Source organism: Sinocyclocheilus rhinocerous, unplaced genomic scaffold (genome assembly GCF_001515625.1).
Source record: "Sinocyclocheilus rhinocerous isolate Xijiao unplaced genomic scaffold, SAMN03320098_v1.1 scaffold1874, whole genome shotgun sequence".
NCBI lineage: Eukaryota > Metazoa > Chordata > Actinopteri > Cypriniformes > Cyprinidae > Sinocyclocheilus > Sinocyclocheilus rhinocerous.
The window spans coordinates 1406870-1424879 of record NW_015626862.1 but is presented as its reverse complement, the minus strand read 5'-3'; the positions used below and the strand labels follow the sequence as shown (position 1 = coordinate 1424879).

At 37.5% G+C, this 18010-nt stretch overlaps 1 protein-coding gene and 1 long non-coding RNA gene across 2 annotated transcripts in view; one reads left to right on the top strand and one right to left on the bottom strand.

Annotated features, from left to right (window-relative positions):
• LOC107716842 (neurofilament heavy polypeptide-like) overlaps positions 1–10998 on the bottom strand; it is a 47705-nt gene extending 36707 nt beyond the window's left edge. Inside the window, exons 1-3 of the mRNA XM_016523441.1 lie at positions 10660–10998; positions 7092–7301; positions 1505–1558 (exon numbers count right to left, since the gene is read on the bottom strand). Coding sequence (XP_016378927.1) covers positions 1505–1558; positions 7092–7301; positions 10660–10675 — 280 coding nt within the window. The 5' untranslated portion in view covers positions 10676–10998. The remainder of the gene's footprint in view (positions 1–1504; positions 1559–7091; positions 7302–10659) is intronic.
• Positions 10974–18010, top strand: part of LOC107716850 (uncharacterized) — a 44309-nt gene continuing 37272 nt past the window's right edge. The window contains exons 1-2 of the long non-coding RNA XR_001637259.1: positions 10974–11032; positions 11112–11149. This is a non-coding gene — a long non-coding RNA (uncharacterized LOC107716850). The remainder of the gene's footprint in view (positions 11033–11111; positions 11150–18010) is intronic.

Here is an 18010-nt window from a genome sequence, read left to right as displayed (position 1 = left end):
TGTGTGTGTATATATATATATATATATATATATATATATAGTAAATGGAATTAGAAATGTTTCTTTGCTTTTATATAGAGGTATATCTTGCTCTTGCATTGGGTAGAAAATAGAAATTAGAAATTATTTATGTTGTATTAAATGTATAATTATATATATAAAATTTGAAAAATGTGTTAAATATTATATAAAAAAACATATATATAATTTTTAATGATGGTGTAAAAAGCTATTATTTGATTTCAGAGACAAGTTATCTTTATATTATCATTCTTATAATATTACATATTTTAGTAACGAAGTTCTTTGTTGAGATTAGATCATCATTTCAGGAGTCCTTGCTATCAGAAAGTCTGAAAGTCCTTATTTAAACAACTTGCTTGACTGTGTGCTTGATTGTATGCTTTTTTAGTAATTTTGTAGCTGCAATAGCCAAAGCATTTCATTAGAAGCAGGTGTTCATATACTTTTGGCCATGTTCTGTGTGCTGATTTTATTTTCAGATTATCAGTGTGCTATCGATCCTGAATGACATCTTCAGTAAGACAAACTAATGATTGCAGTGGAAAATTCAGCAGTGAAAAGGACTGCACATCCACAGAAAAAAGCTAAGTGCATGTATGTTTGCATATGCAGCTACAAATATAAATGCCAAGTCAGGAAAACTTGTTTTCATTTAGGGAGACTTTTGGGTTTTCCTGTTTTCCACTGCCCATTGACAGGAATACTCATGTTTCACACATCGTCATGTAGTGCCTGTCTGGCTGCAGTTATCAGCAGGCGAACAGCATGACCCGAGTCAAAGCCATTTTACCAGAAGCCATTATGCAGGGGTGACGTGACAGCATGCACAGACTCCAGACTCCTCAGACCTCCATTATAGCCTCTAAACACCCTCATGTTTACTACCCCTGTTAGAATATATTAGTATTTGATTATAGAATATTCTGGCGGCCAGCTACTATAATTTGTAGTAGTTATAAAATTCTCAAGAATGTGTTAAAATCAGCTTGTGAAGTTACATTAGATGTGCAGTAAAGCTATTTTAGTTTCAAAACGTTGTAAATCTAAAAAGCCTATTAGGTTGATATTGCTTGATTATAATTCATTATGTTAGTTACCTGTCTTCCATTGACCAGGCAAACAGATCTCACACCATTGATTGCAATGTTTTTCTGCAGAATCGACATGTGAATAATTATTATTATTTTCTTCAAATTAAATTGGGAAACGAGTCAATATTTTAGGGCAAATGAAAATTGCACACATCACATTTATAGATCTACAAAAACATTCACCTTGACATTGTAGAGGGGTTATTTCTCTTAAGAATGCTGTTTGAAGATGCCGTTCAGGATGACTGAATTAAATTTACAGTTACTTTTTTTTTCTAGTCACATTTTTAATACCTTACAATGACCTTGGTTTAGTCATTTAAATAACCACTTCAAATTTGTTGCCTACCAAGACCACTACTGTATGTGTAAGATATAAGATGGCTTGCCTCTAAGGCTGCCTGCTTCCTTTAATGTTTTCCTGACACGGTGTGGCTGAGGTCCTGTAAGGATGAGAGACACAGAAGCAGAGGTGTGGGATAATAACTATACACATACAGTAATGTATACACACACTCTCACTGGGTCGTCCTCACTGAACACGCTCAAAAAACTGTAGGCAAGATAATCAGGGTAATGTAGCCACCATTATAAATAAAACACAATCACACTTATGGCACAAAATCACAGTGAAGGTGTGAAAAGAGACATATCATGTTGTCATCCATGTCACAGTGATTACAAAAACACTTCGGCTGAGTGAAAATGAAACCGCAAACATTAACATTTTGCAAAAAAAATAAACAGGTACAAGGGGCAGGATACATATATAGTGTGTATGTGTTACATACGTCACTGTATTGTGGTCTCTTTTTTTAGAGCATTTACTGGTTCATAGCAAATTGAATTGTCACACTCTCTTTTTTTCTCACGTCTGCTTCTGGCTGCATTGAAATTCAAGCCTCATAACGTAATTGTGACATCTCCTTTACATAGAAATGCTAATGCAATACTGATGAATTCAGTGACATTTGTTTGATTAACTTTTTAACCTATTTTATGGAAATTCAGTATTGCCCTCTAAGCTCTCACACTCAAAACTGACACCATTTTACATTTTTGGGTGCTTGAGTGTGACGTGTAAACTCACAGGAAAGGAAAATTACAAATGAGATTTCTTTAATATCTCTAGACAGCAATAAGAATAAAATGAGAGCAAATGGAAACTTTTGCTTATGTTTTCTGCTTCTCATTTATTTCTGATTAGAGGAAGACCCTATAATCTCACATGAGACCCCTCTAGATTTCTCAGATGTGTCTCAAGCTGATCAGATTTGCCAACAAACCAAAATTTGCAAAAAAGACCAATAATCTAACATGCTATATAACCCCAATAATTATGTGTAAAGTTGATATCTATAACAGATAATTCCAATAAATCTTCTGAGCTATAAAATATATCTGAACCATGGACAATTTTCTCTGGGCAATGCTGCTGAACCATTGAAATCAATATGAGATACAAAAAGCCATACAGATGAATGCTTAAGAAAAGATACAGTGAGCTCAAACTGAATAATTGTCTTTGTTTTAAACATATCTTGAGGACAAAGTGCAGAGAGTTCAGAGCACAAGTGCAGAAAGGTTTGTGCTGGTTTCAATCTTATCTATGATCTAGGAAATATGCCTGCTCTTTGTATAAATGCAGAAATCGTTTTCTTAATCTGGATTCTTTCTTTCTTTCTTTCTTTCTTTCTTTCTTTAAACATGCGCCTAATGCAGTAAATGTTATTTATTTTTTTTTATTTTTTTTTTTATAATAATTTCTTAAAACCTCAATGAATTTTGTTAGATTTATGCATGCAATATATTAATGCTATATATTAATAATTTGCCAATTGGGTACGAAAAATAATGGAAAAGAAGACTGAAAATTCTTATCAAGAAAATGTTTTTTTTATTTTGTGAATAAAAAAAAATCTAAATCCTAATCCTCTAAAGCCAAAACATATAGAGGAACATATAGGATTGGCTTTTTTATTTTGGGAATGTCATTGGTGGTAAAAATCGATTTCTTAATGTGCATGATAATATTCTGCATATTTGAAACATTAGCTCTGCAGTTTGTCATGGCTATGATATGCTGACTGGGGTTTTGCCAAGTAGGACATGCTCCTGAATGAAAAATAGATAGGTTGATCGTAATGTTACTCCATGACCAACAAGAAATATGAAAGAACATGGCCTACTTGGCAAAATCACAGAAAGCAGTATAATAGACAAATATTAGGTTTGGTTCTATTCATTACAGCTACCAATATTTTGTATGAGATTTGTTTCAATTTTAACAATGTTCTGAGGAACTCTGATGCAGTAGCTTGGAAAGTGAATACTGTTTGTGTCCCACTTATGTTGATCTAAGTTGTTCTTAGAATTATAGTGTTGCATAGACCAGTTATGTGACTGAGGCTCCAGAGCAAAAGGAGGACACTAGACTATTCCACATCTTAGAAACACAGGCATGAGGGGAATGATTCCCAAAAGAATCTCAGTCACACCACTGGGGAACACAGTGGTCTTTGAATCTTGTCTTGAAAGTGAGTGAAGCTTCACCCTTCACTTTCACTGCACAGTCCTCTGAGATCTACTCCTCTTTTCATGACCACAGCTTTCCAACAGTAAAGTGAACTCAAAAACTTTGTTACCAGCCATGAAGTATTTGTGTATTATACTGTATGTTCACACAAAGTGTTGATTTTTAATTATACATAATTTCCTTTTATCTGTGGCAGTGGCAGTTTAATCCTGATATGTCTTATATCTTTAAAAAATATTTATTGCCATCATCAATTCCCTTCAGAGATACATTCATATAAAACACCCGCGCCGTGTTATGATTTTGAAATGTTCAGTGCTCATGTTTATTCAACGAAGTCAAACAGCACAAATAAATCAATGTATGGGAAACTTTAAAAAATATTTATTGCCATCACAATATTCTTGCCATTCAATGTAATTGGTGGAAGTACATGTTCTCTTATGAATGTTTTATATTTTTGCAGACTGGTGGCTCTCAACTGGTGGGACTTCTGGTGCAAATTGGACAGAAAACATGAAAATGTTGCCTGACATCCCTTAATCCTAAAAAAACACTGATAATAGAAAAGACTAAAAGAAATACTAGTACTGTGCTGGTTCGTCGTGTACATTATAAAATGTGGGTTCTGAAGCAAAACCAGTTGAGAACCACTCTTATAGACCACCTGAAGACAAATGGTAAAGACTCTGTAAATGCAAGGCTGTGTTAAGACGAGCCAAAGCGCCAACTTCCTCCCCATGATTCCGCATTGCGTAGCCCATTTCTCCAGGCTTAGCTGTGCTTTGAGAGGGAAATTAAAGTATATATTCCTTCTCCTGAAAAGAACGCGAGAAATCTGCAACATAGAATACTTCATTAATATTCTACAGTTGAAATATTGTTTTGCTCAATGCATTTAATGAAAAAAAAAATCAAATCATTCTGCATGGCAAAGAGGTATTGCCATTCAATACCACACAGTTAATAAACAAAGTCACGCTTCAGTGCTTTCAAAGCATAGTTATCGATGTTAGAGCACAATTAATTGATTGAAGTGAATAATTTGAGGCTTATAGAAAGCAATATCGCAAAGTAGACGTCAACACATGGATGTTGGATATCATAGGGTGGAAGGGAGCAACTGGCACAAAGCTTATTGATGTCATGCTGGCTCAAATAAAATTATGGTTTAAAGTCTCTGAAATTATATACAGTGCACTTTTTGAATTAAAAAGTTCAGTGTATTTTTGCTCTGATAATTTCAGATTCTTGTTAACATTGTTGCAGCATGTGCATGATTTTTTTTGGGCCATTTTGCACTTAGAATCAAAATGGTGTTCATTCCCTTTATGTTATTGTATTTCAAACAGCACAAATAAATCAATGTATGGGAAACTGGTAATGTATATCGAAATATCGGAAATGTGTTTAAAAATCATATCACCGTTATTGAAAAAAATTATATCGCGATACATATTGATATTGAATTATTGTCCAGTCCTAATTTCTGATAAAATCACTGCAGCAAGCATTTTGATGATGCCATACTGTTTTATACCCCTCATAAAAGCCCATATGATATGAGGTCTGAATGTATGACATTTGTGATAAAACCTACATATTTTTTTAATATAATGGGAAAGAAGATTTCTTTGTCTCTTGAGCTTAATTTAGATTCATGTTGCATTTCATTGCACAGCAACATTTGGAACTACAATGTTGTATATATATTTGAAACATTATTATTATTATTATTTGTAATGCCTGGAATTACAAATATGTTATTTTGCAATGTGTATGTTTAATTTTGAGACCAACATAAACCATTATTTTATGCACAGGGAAATGAAAGACTAACACTCTTGTACATTCTGGTGACACAACACCTTTTTTTTATTTAATTTTTTTTAATATGCACTGTTAACTGTTGTGAACTACGCTCAAAACAGGAGATCATACTCTCTGCCAGTGGTTTAGATACATTCTGTCAAAACCAGTCTGACTTTCTTATTTTTGCCTATGAAGTAAATTTATCTTGTTTTATAGGTGTTTAGATATTACTAATGGAAAGCAAAAATGCTGATTAAGATTATATTTCTCTATATACTGCAAAAAAAAAAAAAAACACATTAATGTCACAGTTGTGCATTGTCTTATACAGTACAAGCGCTCCATATGAGATTTGGCTTTTTATGAAGATGATTGAAGTAAATGTAAAACCCGATCAGATGTCTGAAATCTGAAGCAATCACTTTTTTATTACCATAAAGCACTGTGCGATCGGCTTTCAAAGTGAACTTAGTCCCACAATTCACTTTGCCATTACGATAAAGTCAAAGGTGTAGCGTCGTGTCACACTGAATGGAATGCATGACAGTCTAGAGGAAGTGATGTTGTGTTCATGACAGATTACATGGTTCAGTAAATTTGCATGTCCGAATGAATGTTTGAGTTGAGAGTGACAGTTGCTCCCTGTTTGCATGCTGGAAAACATACAAGCGCACACACAAAAACTGGCATTTGCACTGAACTGCAGGCAGAGAGTCTTTACCAGGTGGTAAACAGTGGTCGTCACAGTATAATGTATGGGCTTTTTATTGGATGGCAACAGGATGACACATGGTGATGGACAGGATGGAAAAAGGAGGGAAACTTATTAGAAATAAGTAAATGTAAATGTGACACCTAATGTGGGGCGGTGCAGTCATGTAGTTAACTACATGACATGAAAGTCTAATATTTCCTTTCTGAAGTACTTTCAAAAATGGGTTAATGTGTTTGTGTTCTAGAGCTTGTGATGGAATGAATTGTAAATGAGATGTGATCTCAATGACAGTGATAGATGCATCTAACAATGACAGTTTTATTAAACAGTTGAAGGAGTTCAAAATTGTCATTATGAAACTACTGAATCACACTGAGGAACAAATGACTGCAACTTCAAGCAATTCAGGGCCAAAAACAGTCATTCTATCATCTTCCTGGCATCAACAATGGATTCTAATGTATCATCAGGTGGTAATACAAGGTAAAACCGTGTCCTACAAGGACTTTTCTCTGACTCCATGTGAATGCAGCGGTGGCTGATAGCAGCCCGGCCAACAGGACACCCTATCTATCCTTGTCACTGTCAATGCTATCAGGAACCAGTCAATATCCCTCCCTTCTGCTCTTAGAAGCCTCACAAGTTTGCCCTGTGGCACTGCTGATAAACTTCCAGCAAGAAAACAAGCTTGGTGCTTTATCACATCGTAAAGATTCGTCCACGCATCCAATTACTCCTCATCTGAGTCATGTTTTACTTTAAGCCGAGAGTTAATAAATAATATAAGGACCCCAATCAGGTAGCCTATGTAAAAATTGACTGCTGCGCCCAAGCTACAATCTCTTCAGGACAACTGTACCAAAATAACTCTCCATCGAAGCGATTTACACCAAGATAAGAGAGCTGGACCTACCTTCAAGATCCTTGCTGTCGAGCAGGTCAAACATAATGACGGCCACGGCCGACCAGGTTACAACGAGAGCCAGCACGAGGATCCAGGCCACAGGGGAGCTGAACGTGATGTGAAGGTCATCCGTTAAGGTGCGTTTGGATGAACGTGTGGGATGTGCGCTCACGTCATTCTTGGTCTCGACTATGGTAGTCATGGTGGTGGAGGACCGTGCTGTTAAGACAGATGGAGGTTTGGAAATGTATAAATGCAAACAAGACAGGTGTTAAACCACAAGAAACCATTCTACATGGTTTCAAGCTGGTTATTTATGCTAAATATCTGGTCAAGTTTCATTCAGTAGTAGTCACAGGTGGAGTTGACATCTTAGTTGTGTTAGAGCTTAGATGGTTAGAGTTTGAACCAATATCAAACCAGGTACAATGAACACTTAGAAATAGAAATTATGTCAGTTCCTCTATACGTTTTGACTTTATTTGATCAAAATATTCATCATACAAAGTGATTGTGTCACTTCAGAGGACCTACAATATACAACTCATGGATTAATTTCATACTATATTTGTTCTTCTTGGAGTTTGACAGTTTTGGGCCTGATTGGCTTTCATAATAGTGACAAAAACAGATGAAAATGTTAAAAATATCTATTTTGTGTTCCAGAAAAGAACGAAAATCATACAAGTGAGTAAATGAGGGTGAGTAAATGCTAAGAAATTTTTGTGTGAACTACTCAAATGATTCAGAGGATTGGCTACTATTAACTCCCTTATAAGGCATCTGCTGGTGATAGTTTACAAACAGTTTATTTTGTCTGCGTAGAGCATCTACAGACAAAACAAAGAGTATTTTGTCTGCACACTCTAAACAGCAAGTCATCTATGTTTTATAATTGAGCCGCATTGGCTGTAACTTCAATTTCTACAGTTTTTTGCACGAATTTCTGTACTTTTTAATACATGGGATGGAAACGACACCTTGTTTTCTAATATTTTTGGCAATAGTATGATTTATTTACATACATTTTGTATGGAAACAGCTTTTGATTCTCAGTGCTATTCAAAGAATCTGTCTATTGTATGCACATTACATTGGAAGGTGTCTAGTTCTGTCACATTGCTCACTCTTTGTGCAGACAGGACATAAGAGTTATAAAGACAAAGACAGCTAGACAGCAGATGAATGTTTGCTTTTTATCTTTATCAGTGCATTGCCTGGCAGAGAGATTGAATTGAACTTGTTGTCTGTAGATAGGGCACACATCTGCAATAGCAATGTTTCATCATTAAAAATCTCCAAGGCCACAAGAGGAATGCTGGCGGTGTGTCATCTGTTGGCCGGAGCCCCTTTAAAAGCCTCTTTTCTAAATTGATATAAATTCTTGCGGCAGCTAGAGAGTCCAAGCATACGGCACATGTAACCTTTATAATATGCGCTGCTACGTTTACTAGACCCCTTTATTAATCTTTGCCAATATTGTTGACTTAAGTCATTGTAAATGATTGATTCTTACACAAACCGCTTTGATTGTGTTTACAGAAATGTATTTGTGGATGATCCATTGTGAATCTGAGGCAAGATCAGGGCATTTTCTGCTACCTCTACTCTAGGCTCACAGATAATGACGTGTTCCTGTGTGGGGGGGTTTGATACATGTCACACACCAGAAGTGTTAGCTAAGACCACCTGTTGCAGCCCTTCACATGGTCCCTGTTGTCAAATTTAGGATTAGACGTCCAATCCAAATGCTGACTCAAGAATCTTTCAGTAGACACTATATGCTTAGCTGCATCTGGTTTGGAGTTTTGCTGATTCTTTCTATGTGTTATCCTGACTTTGCCCTTGCAGATTGTCTACAAGCTTCAGTATCTGATCGTACATAAACATAAGATCGCAGATAGTGTACACAGAAGGCTTAGGAGAAATCTTTCCATGGCAACACGGTGCGCAAATGCCACTTCAACTCTTGCTGCGTTGTAAACCCGAAAGCAGTGGAAGGTGGTCCAAGAAATTACATTTTTCTCATTGCTTATTTTAATATAAGACCTTGTCCTCCTCAGATCAGTGTATGGACATCCATGGCAACTAATCCCAGGTTAGTAAGTGAGAGCTGTTGAGACAATGAAGTCAGTACAAAAAACACTCTGCAACGCTATTCCCTCAAGTGTCACTTTAAATATGATTTATTCAGGCTGATCTGAGAGACTTTTCACAGTTTAATCAGAATGTCAAATTTACTTTTAAGTCTTTGCAACATTAAGCCATTTCACGCAAGACTGGGGCTCATTTGTGCAGGCCCTTGACGTCTATATTGGCTTTTTTGGAAACTCTATCTCAAGTCACTGATAATGACTTTAAAAAGGTTTCAAACTTTTTAAACACATTTCTTTTTTGGTTTAGGAACTGACAGGGTTTCAGTGTCTTGGGAAAACCTTTGAGAGTACCGCACTTCTAAATCTTGGAGTTAAATGAAATCAACTATCAATGAAAATGTTCTGCAGAGACACTGAAACCTTAAGCTTTCAATGGGGACTGAAGCTTTTCAGGAGCTACAAAAGTGGTCCACATGACTTACTGTAAATTAATTCCAACTTTTCAGCGAGTGATTTATTCATGGTTTAAGCTAGTCCAAATCTTAAACCAAAACCATTGACTCATTCAGAAGAATGTACAAGTTGCATTGACCTCTTTTATGGTTTTATGGCATTTGTGTACTCTTTTATGGCATTTGTTTATAAAGGAAAAAATGAAATCGCATCATATGACCCCTTTAAATGTAAGTTGTCAGTCACTGATAATCTTAACATCTGCCATTCTTGAGAAAAATAGTGATAGTTGATTTGTATATGAATCACTCTTTTGAATCAAATCTTTTCAGTGAGTGATTTATTCATGATTTAAGCTAGTCCAAATCTTAAACCAAAACTATTGACTCATTCAGAAGAATGTACAAGTTGCATTGACCTCTTTTATGGTTTTATGGCATTTGTATACTCTTTTATGGCATTTGTTTATGGCATTTGTGTCCTTTTTGAAGCTTCAATCACTGTCCATTGTAATTGCATGGAAAAACTAGTGACTAGTCTTTGTAATTTCTCCTTTTGTCTTCCACAGAAGAAATAAAGTCATATGGGTTAGGAATGGCATGAAGGTAAGTAAATTACTTCATGAATTGTTTGAAATGTAAGTTAATTAAAATTTTTGGGTCAACTACTCCTTTAAATATATTTCCTCTCTAGCTGATTGAACTGTATTTCAGTTGATAATGCTACCTCAAAACCCTTAAAAAGCTGCAACAACATTAGAGGCCTGCTTCAAAAGACTACAGATTTCCGTAGAGCCATATGATACGGTGTATTTTTAGCTGCTCTCAACCACAAAATTCCCCTGCAAAGCAGATGGTTGCTGTCTAAGAGACAGTTAACTTGACTAAGTGACTAAGTTAACTTAAAGTGCTTGGCTGTGTGCTGTTAGTAGCACAATTTACATTACATACACTAACATTTATTTGACTTACACCACCTTATTGTTAAATGCACTTAGAAATGTAACTGGAAAATGAAGTTGACAGTACCTTCCATCTCTCTCATGCACTAACAGGCTGAAAGCACAATCTCAAGAGTCAATTCCCCGGTCCGGAATAGTTTTCCAATCAAAAGCACCACAGTGTCTTTCTGTGCCTTTCCTGTTAGAGTCCCAATAAAACTTGCGCTTGGGCCAGGGCCCCCTACAAGGAAGGGAAAAAAATAAGTCACCTGTTGCTTAAAGTGGCATAGGAAAAAAAACTATACACTTCCAGCTGGGGACCAAGTACCAGCAGGAAGGGAAAAAACAAGGCTAGGCTGTCAAAAGAGCAAATCAAGCCCTAGGATGTCCTTATGTTTGTTACCAGCCCATGATGTGTGTGGGTCAGGAAACATGGGAGAGAGGGGAGGACGGGTTTCAAGGTAACCTTATCTGTGACTGGACTGTGTGGTTTATTCTTAGATTCCCTGGCAGCAATGGCATTATGTTTTGCCTTTTTAGGCCAGGGGTGTTACCCCTGAAGTGGAGCCTGTCATCGGGTGAGTGTGTGGAAGGCAACCACTCACATGAAAACGCATCTTTGAAATGTGCATTTTGATCCATTTTAGCACAATTTTCTGCTAATTTGCATAATGAGATATTGCATGTTACACGTTAAAATCATAACATACTGCATAAAGATTTCTTTAATGGAGATTTTTTTTAGCTAAGATTGAGAAGCAGTAGTAAATGAATGCAACAGAGCCTGTGGTAAACTCAGGTTAAGCTGTTTGTGGTGGCTTGTTAAATATTCATGCAAATCAAGCGAAACCTTTTTCATAAACTGTGCAAATGGAACATTTAGAAAGTTGACCTTTAAAGAGCAAATTGCATTTTATTCTTTCAGCTGTACCTTCCCCATATTTCAGGGAATAGGGAAAAGCCTGAGATGTCAGAACATAAGTGTGCTTTTAAGATTGAATGAAATTGCTTGACAAGCACAGGTTTCTTTCTTATGTTGAAAGAACCTATTGAAACAGGAAGTTGGGATGTCACTTACTTTTTAGAAATAGCCAATATGCTTTAGTTGTGCCTAGCCTTTTTTTATTTATTTTTTTTTCTTGCTTTGCTATTGCTAATATTTTTTGGACAAATCTTTGGATATAACCACAAGTGCTAGAAGAGTTATCTTTTTTTTTTTTTTTATCTGTTTTCGCCAAAAAATGTATATCTAGCTGCTAAAAGACGTTTTCTCAACTTCTAGGAGTATAGTAGCATATAGATGACATTAAAGGTAACACATAGACTGTAAGCTACAATACTTAAATTTTGAGTTCAAATTTAATAGCCCACAATAGCATAGTTTATGGACTAAAAACAAAACAAAAACAAATAATAGTCAAAGCATTACTACGTTACCACTAAAATTGGACCTTTTCTCTTTCTTCATTTTATTGGAAGACCCATATTCATGAAGACAAACTTGCTGTCAGAGCTTAGTATACAACAGAAGCTTTGCATTTCTCACCCACTCATCTGCATTGCTGTCGTAGTCAGTCAACCCTTTTGCAGGTCAAGATGAAACATGCAGTTCTGATGAAATCGGGTGCAATGAGGAGGAAAAATGACTGGCATTGTGGTGCGAATCACGGGTGTTTTTTCGTATGCACGTGTGTTTGTGTGTGCGTGCGGAGCCCACGCTGGGAGAAGGTTGACGCAGACACATTCTGTCCTGTTTAGTGCGCCGCTATGTCACCTCAGGGTTCAATCCTAGCTCATCGTCTCTGAACAGCTATCACATAAAAGACACTGCGATGACATCTGTGACCTCCTTATCTCACAATGGCAGGGTTTTATATCAGCCAGATTTACATCTAAATGCTGCCTCTCTAAATAGCTTCTCAAGACCCTGAAATGAGACAAGGGGTCTGAATAAACTATCTGTATCTCTATCTATGGTGCAAAGGCGAGGAAAAAAAGCATTGTGTTTGAGATGGCTCAATCAGCAGTGCTCTGAACGTCATGCTAAAAGTGGAAGCTGGATAATTGCATTAAATAAGTAAAACAACCAAGTGAAGATTAGGAAAAGATGTACAGAAATAAATCTAAGTTCAGTTGTTTTTAGGGAAGCGAATTGAGAATAATTTAACAGTTTTGGTTACCTCTTAACGATTCTAGTTTCTTCACGGTTTCATTAAGATTTAAGGAATTAATATTTTGGAAAGTTTGCGCTGTATGTTTTTGATTCACTAAAAAGAACAGCCTCATAGAAGAAATTTGTTTGGAAATGGGACTACACTGGTTGTGCTATGTTTTTGATCCACTAAAAACCAGCGACTCATAGGCGTCATTCATTTGAAAATCGGACTACGCTGGTTGTGCTGTATATTTTTGATCCACTGAAAACCAACAACACATTGGAGTTATTCGTTTGGAAATGGGACTACACTGGTTGTGCTATGTTTTTGATCCACTAAAAACCAGCGACTCATACCAGTCATTCATTTGAAAATTGGACTACGCTGGTTGCGCTGTATATTTTTGATCCACTGAAAACCAACAACACATTGGAGTTATTCATTTGGAAATGGGACTACACTGGTTGTGCTATGTTTTTGATCCACTAAAAACCAGCGACTCATAGGCGTCATTCATTTGAAAATCGGACTACGCTGGTTGCGCTGTATATTTTTGATCCACTGAAAACCAACAACACATTGGAGTTATTCGTTTGGAAATGGGACTACACTGGTTGTGCTATGTTTTTGATCCACTAAAAACCAGCGACTCATAGGCGTCATTCATTTGAAAATCGGACTACGCTGGTTGCGCTGTATATTTTTGATCCACTGAAAACCAACAACACATTGGAGTTATTCGTTTGGAAATGGGACTACACTGGTTGTGCTATGTTTTTGATCCACTAAAAACCAGCGACTCATAGGCGTCATTCATTTGAAAATCGGACTACGCTGGTTGCGCTGTATATTTTTGATCCACTGAAAACCAACAACACATTGGAGTTATTCGTTTGGAAATGGGACTACACTGGTTGTGCTATGTTTTTGATCCACTAAAAACCAGCGACTCATAGGCGTCATTCATTTGAAAATCGGACTACGCTGGTTGCGCTGTATATTTTTGATCCACTGAAAACCAACAACACATTGGAGTTATTCGTTTGGAAATGGGACTACACTGGTTGTGCTATGTTTTTGATCCACTAAAAACCAGCGACTCATAGGCGTCATTCATTTGAAAATCGGACTACGCTGGTTGCGCTGTATATTTTTGATCCACTGAAAACCAACAACACATTGGAGTTATTCGTTTGGAAATGGGACTACACTGGTTGTGCTATGTTTTTGATCCACTAAAAACCAGCGACTCATAGGCGTCATTCATTTGAAAATCGGACTACGCTGGTTGCGCTGTATATTTTTGATCCACTGAAAACCAACAACACATTGGAGTTATTCGTTTGGAAATGGGACTACACTGGTTGTGCTATGTTTTTGATCCACTAAAAACCAGCGACTCATAGGCGTCATTCATTTGAAAATCGGACTACGCTGGTTGCGCTGTATATTTTTGATCCACTGAAAACCAACAACACATTGGAGTTATTCGTTTGGAAATGGGACTACACTGGTTGTGCTATGTTTTTGATCCACTAAAAACCAGCGACTCATAGGCGTCATTCATTTGAAAATCGGACTACGCTGGTTGCGCTGTATATTTTTGATCCACTGAAAACCAACAACACATTGGAGTTATTCGTTTGGAAATGGGACTACACTGGTTGTGCTATGTTTTTGATCCACTAAAAACCAGCGACTCATAGGCGTCATTCATTTGAAAATCGGACTACGCTGGTTGCGCTGTATATTTTTGATCCACTGAAAACCAACAACACATTGGAGTTATTCGTTTGGAAATGGGACTACACTGGTTGTGCTATGTTTTTGATCCACTAAAAACCAGCGACTCATAGGCGTCATTCATTTGAAAATCGGACTACGCTGGTTGCGCTGTATATTTTTGATCCACTGAAAACCAACAACACATTGGAGTTATTCGTTTGGAAATGGGACTACACTGGTTGTGCTATGTTTTTGATCCACTAAAAACCAGCGACTCATAGGCGTCATTCATTTGAAAATCGGACTACGCTGGTTGCGCTGTATATTTTTGATCCACTGAAAACCAACAACACATTGGAGTTATTCGTTTGGAAATGGGACTACACTGGTTGTGCTATGTTTTTGATCCACTAAAAACCAGCGACTCATAGGCGTCATTCATTTGAAAATCGGACTACGCTGGTTGCGCTGTATATTTTTGATCCACTGAAAACCAACAACACATTGGAGTTATTCGTTTGGAAATGGGACTACACTGGTTGTGCTATGTTTTTGATCCACTAAAAACCAGCGACTCATAGGCGTCATTCATTTGAAAATCGGACTACGCTGGTTGCGCTGTATATTTTTGATCCACTGAAAACCAACAACACATTGGAGTTATTCGTTTGGAAATGGGACTACACTGGTTGTGCTATGTTTTTGATCCACTAAAAACCAGCGACTCATAGGCGTCATTCATTTGAAAATCGGACTACGCTGGTTGCGCTGTATATTTTTGATCCACTGAAAACCAACAACACATTGGAGTTATTCGTTTGGAAATGGGACTACACTGGTTGTGCTATGTTTTTGATCCACTAAAAACCAGCGACTCATAGGCGTCATTCATTTGAAAATCGGACTACGCTGGTTGCGCTGTATATTTTTGATCCACTGAAAACCAACAACACATTGGAGTTATTCGTTTGGAAATGGGACTACACTGGTTGTGCTATGTTTTTGATCCACTAAAAACCAGCGACTCATAGGCGTCATTCATTTGAAAATCGGACTACGCTGGTTGCGCTGTATATTTTTGATCCACTGAAAACCAACAACACATTGGAGTTATTCGTTTGGAAATGGGACTACACTGGTTGTGCTATGTTTTTGATCCACTAAAAACCAGCGACTCATAGGCGTCATTCATTTGAAAATCGGACTACGCTGGTTGCGCTGTATATTTTTGATCCACTGAAAACCAACAACACATTGGAGTTATTCGTTTGGAAATGGGACTACACTGGTTGTGCTATGTTTTTGATCCACTAAAAACCAGCGACTCATAGGCGTCATTCATTTGAAAATCGGACTACGCTGGTTGCGCTGTATATTTTTGATCCACTGAAAACCAACAACACATTGGAGTTATTCGTTTGGAAATGGGACTACACTGGTTGTGCTATGTTTTTGATCCACTAAAAACCAGCGACTCATAGGCGTCATTCATTTGAAAATCGGACTACGCTGGTTGCGCTGTATATTTTTGATCCACTGAAAACCAACAACACATTGGAGTTATTCGTTTGGAAATGGGACTACACTGGTTGTGCTATGTTTTTGATCCACTAAAAACCAGCGACTCATAGGCGTCATTCATTTGAAAATCGGACTACGCTGGTTGCGCTGTATATTTTTGATCCACTGAAAACCAACAACACATTGGAGTTATTCGTTTGGAAATGGGACTACACTGGTTGTGCTATGTTTTTGATCCACTAAAAACCAGCGACTCATAGGCGTCATTCATTTGAAAATCGGACTACGCTGGTTGCGCTGTATATTTTTGATCCACTGAAAACCAACAACACATTGGAGTTATTCGTTTGGAAATGGGACTACACTGGTTGTGCTATGTTTTTGATCCACTAAAAACCAGCGACTCATAGGCGTCATTCATTTGAAAATCGGACTACGCTGGTTGCGCTGTATATTTTTGATCCACTGAAAACCAACAACACATTGGAGTTATTCGTTTGGAAATGGGACTACACTGGTTGTGCTATGTTTTTGATCCACTAAAAACCAGCGACTCATAGGCGTCATTCATTTGAAAATCGGACTACGCTGGTTGCGCTGTATATTTTTGATCCACTGAAAACCAACAACACATTGGAGTTATTCGTTTGGAAATGGGACTACACTGGTTGTGCTATGTTTTTGATCCACTAAAAACCAGCGACTCATAGGCGTCATTCATTTGAAAATCGGACTACGCTGGTTGCGCTGTATATTTTTGATCCACTGAAAACCAACAACACATTGGAGTTATTCGTTTGGAAATGGGACTACACTGGTTGTGCTATGTTTTTGATCCACTAAAAACCAGCGACTCATAGGCGTCATTCATTTGAAAATCGGACTACGCTGGTTGTGCTGTATATTTTTGATCCACTGAAAACCAACAACACATTGGAGTTATTCGTTTGGAAATGGGACTACACTGGTTGTGCTATGTTTTTGATCCACTAAAAACCAGCGACTCATACCAGTCATTCATTTGAAAATTGGACTACGCTGGTTGCGCTGTATATTTTTGATCCACTGAAAACCAACAACACATTGGAGTTATTCATTTGGAAATGGGACTACACTGGTTGTGCTATGTTTTTGATCCACTAAAAACCAACGACTCATATGAGTCATTCATTTGAAAATCGGACTCTACTAGTTGCACTGCATAGTTTTTGATCCACTAAAAACGACTGACTTGTAGGAGTCATTCATTTGGAAAATTGGACTCTACTAGCGATGTGTGTTTTTGATCCACTAAAAAATAACCAACTCCTAGGAGTCACTTGTTTGGAAATTGGACTACACTGGTTGCATTGCATGTTTTTGAAACACCACTAAGAATATCATAATTGGACATTATCATTTGTGTTGTAAATTTCATAACAGTGTTATAGTCCCATTGAATAGGTTGTGCAGAAAACATGTAATTGTCATTGAAGGAATGCAGGTGCAAGAATCGTTCAGTTCTGGTGTTTTTGTATCATTGGAACCTGTTCTGAATAAGAATTTGTTTTCAACCCTAGAGGTTGTAAAATGTCTGTACAAAATCAGCCGTCCATGCAGAACGTCTCCAGGTTACGTATGTAACCATGGTTCCCCGAAGGGAACGAGACGCTGCGTCTGAAGACACTACGGGAACGCCCCCAGCGTGACCGTGCTCTGAATCACATGTGTAATCAGTCCAATGGAAGGGCGAGACGTCATAGGCGGGTGACGTAGCGACCAGGAAGCTATAAAGGCACGTGAGGTGGAACCGGCTTCAGCTTCAAGGAATGAAGCAAGCGCTCGCAGGGATGCCGGAAGTATGGCTCTGAGACGCAGCGTCTCGTTCCCTTCGGGGAACCATGGTTACATACGTAACCTGGAGACGTTCTTTTTCATTGTGTTTCTATGTAAACATGCACCAGATGAACGTCTTTGACTGTTACATTCGCGTCTTGCATCATTTGCAGGCATCTCTCGCATGATGCAATGTTCGAAAACCATGAAGTTTGAAAGTTA